At 40.4% G+C, this 3,851-nt stretch overlaps 1 protein-coding gene across 3 annotated transcripts in view; it reads left to right on the top strand.

Moving 5' to 3' along the window:
- Positions 1–1,220: 1,220 nt before the first annotated feature.
- Positions 1,221–3,851, top strand: part of ints11 (integrator complex subunit 11) — a 34,636-nt gene continuing 32,005 nt past the window's right edge. Inside the window, exons 1-3 of one of the 3 annotated variants that reach the window (XM_020527515.2) lie at positions 1,221–1,319; positions 2,942–3,052; positions 3,166–3,263. In XM_020527515.2, coding sequence (XP_020383104.2) covers positions 3,025–3,052; positions 3,166–3,263 — 126 coding nt within the window. In that variant the 5' untranslated portion in view covers positions 1,221–1,319; positions 2,942–3,024. The other 2 variants (XM_048615187.1, XM_048615186.1) reach the window with 2 other exon arrangements.

Below are 3,851 nucleotides of genomic sequence, written 5' to 3'. Positions count from 1 at the left end.
TTCCACATTCACATCTACTCCCAATAACCTTTGATTTGCTTGCCTAACAATAAAAACTTACTATCTCCACCCTAAAAATACATAATGACATTGCCGCCAACTCTCTGAGTCAGGGAGTTCCAAGGTTACACAACTCTGAGAAAAAAAAACCTAAAAGACAACTCCTAGTTTTAAGACATTGCTTTAGTGTAGTCTTTGATTAATACAAGCTAGTTCTGGACTCACCTAGGAGAGGAAATATCCTTCCCACATTCATCCTGTCAAGATCTTATTTATATTTTAATCAACCTGTTTGGACAATCAACCTCTTTGGGACAGGTGGGACTTGAACCTGAAACCATTTGAGCCAGAGGAAGGGACACTACAATTGCACCACAAGTTTGTGAAAAGAAGGATCTTATATATTTCCAATCAAGTCACCCATGACTCTTCTAAACACGTGAAAACAAGAGCAGTCTGTCCAACCATTCCTCAGAGGGCAATGCACACTTTCCTGGTATCAATCCAGTACATAATTGTAAACTGGGGTAGCACAGTAGTTAGCACTGCCGCCTCACACTGCCAGGGCTGGGGTTTGATTCCAGCTTCTATCTGCATTATAGGCATTATGATTCTAAGCCTCCTCTGAACCATCTCCATCCCACATACATCCACAATTTGCAAGATGTGGTCTCATCAATGTGCTAAACAACTGAAGTATAACATCCTTACTTCTGTTCCTCGCAGAATAAAGGATAACATTCCATTAACATCTTAATTACTTGATGCACCTACATACTAACTTTTTTTGCGATTCATGCACCAGAATATCAAAACTCCTCTGCACCTCAGAAATACGCTCCACTTAGGTGGCATTCTTCGTTTATTCTTCCTAAATCAACATCACGTTTTCCCACATTATATTCCATCTGCCAGATTTTTGCCGACAAGTTCAACTTCTCCACATCTGTCTGCAGTCTCCATAAGTTCTGTTGACAACAGGGTGAAAGGATTTTCTGAAAGTCACTCACTTTACCAGTCCTTTCCATCCTTCTAAGTAATGTTCCTGCAGGATTTCTCCCTTGTCAGTCAGACATTCTTTGAAAGACCCAAGGACTTCAGTCAGACTGAACCGATCTGGATTAGCCATTTTAGAACCTGAAGCGAAGGAGTAGGGTGTTTTATTAACCAATCACAGTGCGGCTGTCCCCAGCCGGAAATCCCACCTCCGCACCGGCCCACACGGATCGAGCATTTCATTGGTCGTTGCCCTTGTCAGTCGGGTGGGGGTGCTGGGTGCCCTGGTAACGAGGGCCTGCTCGGCCTTGCTGTCGCCTGAGGTAGGCCTGGGTTTAGCGTGGTATTTCTGCCCGGTGTGTGACAACAGCGTTTAGGGGAAAGGGAAAGGAACAAGAACAAGAACAAGAACAAGAGTCGCTGTGATTGAGAGGAGTCCTTGTGCATTTAAAAACCCGTCGCCATCATTATGCAGCTGGAAAGTGATAATAAATCGAGGTGTATTTTTAAAATTGCAACGTATGAAATGTGAACCTGGAGACTTTAATTGTGGTTTTTTTTGTTCAAACCAGTGAAGGGAGGCCGCAACTGGCTTGCTGTCCTGTCCATTTTCACTGTCCGGAATTTTGCTGCTCCTCAGCAAATCTCATTGTAAACCAGTGTTGTGTACAATCTATTCCACTGAATTTGACAGTTTTTTTAAAAAAAAGTTCCCAGTTATTTTTAATGGGATGTATGTTGCTGAATTCAAATTTTTGAATAATTCAATTTTAAAGGCAGAAGATGACTTTGAATTATGAGTAGAGATCACAGTGGTGCAAGTTTTTTTTTCAACAGTCTGACTGCTTCTTTGTTACTTTTAATGTTACCAACAGCAGTTTTTTTTGTATTTTTAGTTATCCTTTGCAGGCACTTAAAATTTTTCAAGCTCCCGTAGTGGGCTATTGATTCATATTCTCTGAATTGTTAGTATAAGTCTCTGGAATTGTTTTGTCCAGTAATGACTATACCTGTTGATTTTATGAAGATCTTCATTAGTAGGTGTACCTGTGTGTTCAAGAGGCTGTAAAAATCGATGGGTTTCAGGGCTTTGTACCCTCTGAGACATTGAGTATAAAAACAAAGTTAATTTATTCAAACCACGGTACAATGAAGATTTGCTAGAATGATAAGAAATATTCCATTCATGTAGTAACTTTCTCTTTGAAATATACCTCCAGATTCTTCACAGATCATTGTATCATTGTAGCAGGAATAAAAGGCTGTAATTATGACCATATGCTCAAAAATTGATTCTTTCTTCACTGAAACAAGGAAACTTAGAGATTTCATGGAGATTTTGAAAATTCTTAAATATTTTAAGGAGTAAATAGTGCAGAATTGGTATGACAGGCTATTGAGGTTAAAACTAATTGTTTAAAGATTAATTGAACAACGTGAAGGCATTTCTTCCCCCAGAAGATAGTGAATGCCTGGAATTCAATATCCCAGAGAGTTGTGTAGCCTAGATCACTGAAAGTATTTGAAGGTAAATAGAGTTTTAAAATATCAGGGAGTTGAGAACTCTGAAGAACAGGTACAAGAGAGGAACTGAGGATTAGCGCACATCAAGCCATGATTTTATTGAGTAGCAGGATGGGATTGAGGGTACGAATAGTTTACTCCTGTTCCCATTTCTTAGGTTCTTGCGTTCAATATTTGAAAATGACATTTTGTATTAGGATATAGCTGTTGAAAAAATGGTTGTAAAGTTCTCTCAGTGACTTGGAGGTAAAGTTCAGGCCTCTAGACTTTAACATACATTCCATACCCCTGTCTCCCTGTTGCACAATGATACCGTCACTTCTTCTCTCATTTCTTACCCTTACATAGGAGAGACCAAACTGCTGGGCCATGAGATCTCCTGAGATTTTTTTACTGATACAGTCTGCTTTAAATTTAACAGATCCATTTTGCTGAATTTAAGATGAGTAACTGATTTCATAATTCATTCTTGGAGCCACAAGTATCAGTGAAATCTGATTGCAAATGCCAGAAATAAAGGTCACACCTTTAGGTAAGAATTCAAATATTCAGCCGTCTCTAGAATGACAAGGAGCAGCATTATTGGATATGATTGTTAATAAGAACTTAGAAAGCTTGCAGAATGACAAGTCCTTGTTTTTTCAGGGGCAGGCCAGGATGTGGGCCGCAGTTGTATCCTGGTCTCAATTGGTGGGAAAAACGTGATGCTGGATTGTGGAATGCACATGGGATATAATGATGATGTAAGTATATGGAACAATTGAATGGTAGAAAATACAGGAAAACACAGGCTTATGAAATAAAGGGATATCTGGCCAGTGTTTTACGATCTGAGTTTACATGGTTCATTTGTCAATTTTTGTGTATCCGTGTTTCCTTCAATGGACGTGGACCCAGTGATTGTTGGTCATTGCTCTTTTAGTAGAGGTGTTGAAGTGTTCCCAGTCTCCTGCAGTCTTCGGTGTCACATATCACTGGGGGCAGAGCCATCTCCATAACAGGAGTAGGTTGTAGGTTTATTAACCACTGTAGTTATCACTACAAACATTGATTGTCACTGTGACCCAGGAAAGGTCCATAGTTTCTGTACTCTTGCTGTTGGGTCTATATAGTGTACGAATAAACCAAATAGGACGGGAGTCAGAGATAGTAGGAACTGCAGATGCTGGAGAATCTGAGATAACAAGGTGTAGAGCTGGATGAACACAGCAGGCCAAGCAGCATCAGAGGAGCAGGAAGGCTGACGTTTCGGGCCTAGACCCTTCTTCAGAAATGGGGGAGGGGAAGGGGGTTCTGAAATAAATAGGGAGAGAGGGGGAGGCGGATAGAAG

The sequence above is a fragment of the Rhincodon typus genome, chromosome 31 (genome assembly GCF_021869965.1).
Source record: "Rhincodon typus isolate 14 chromosome 31, sRhiTyp1.1, whole genome shotgun sequence".
In the NCBI taxonomy this organism is placed as follows: Eukaryota; Metazoa; Chordata; class Chondrichthyes; order Orectolobiformes; family Rhincodontidae; genus Rhincodon; species Rhincodon typus.
The sequence above is the reverse complement of the archived record's forward strand: the minus strand, read 5'-3'. Positions and strand labels throughout refer to the sequence as shown.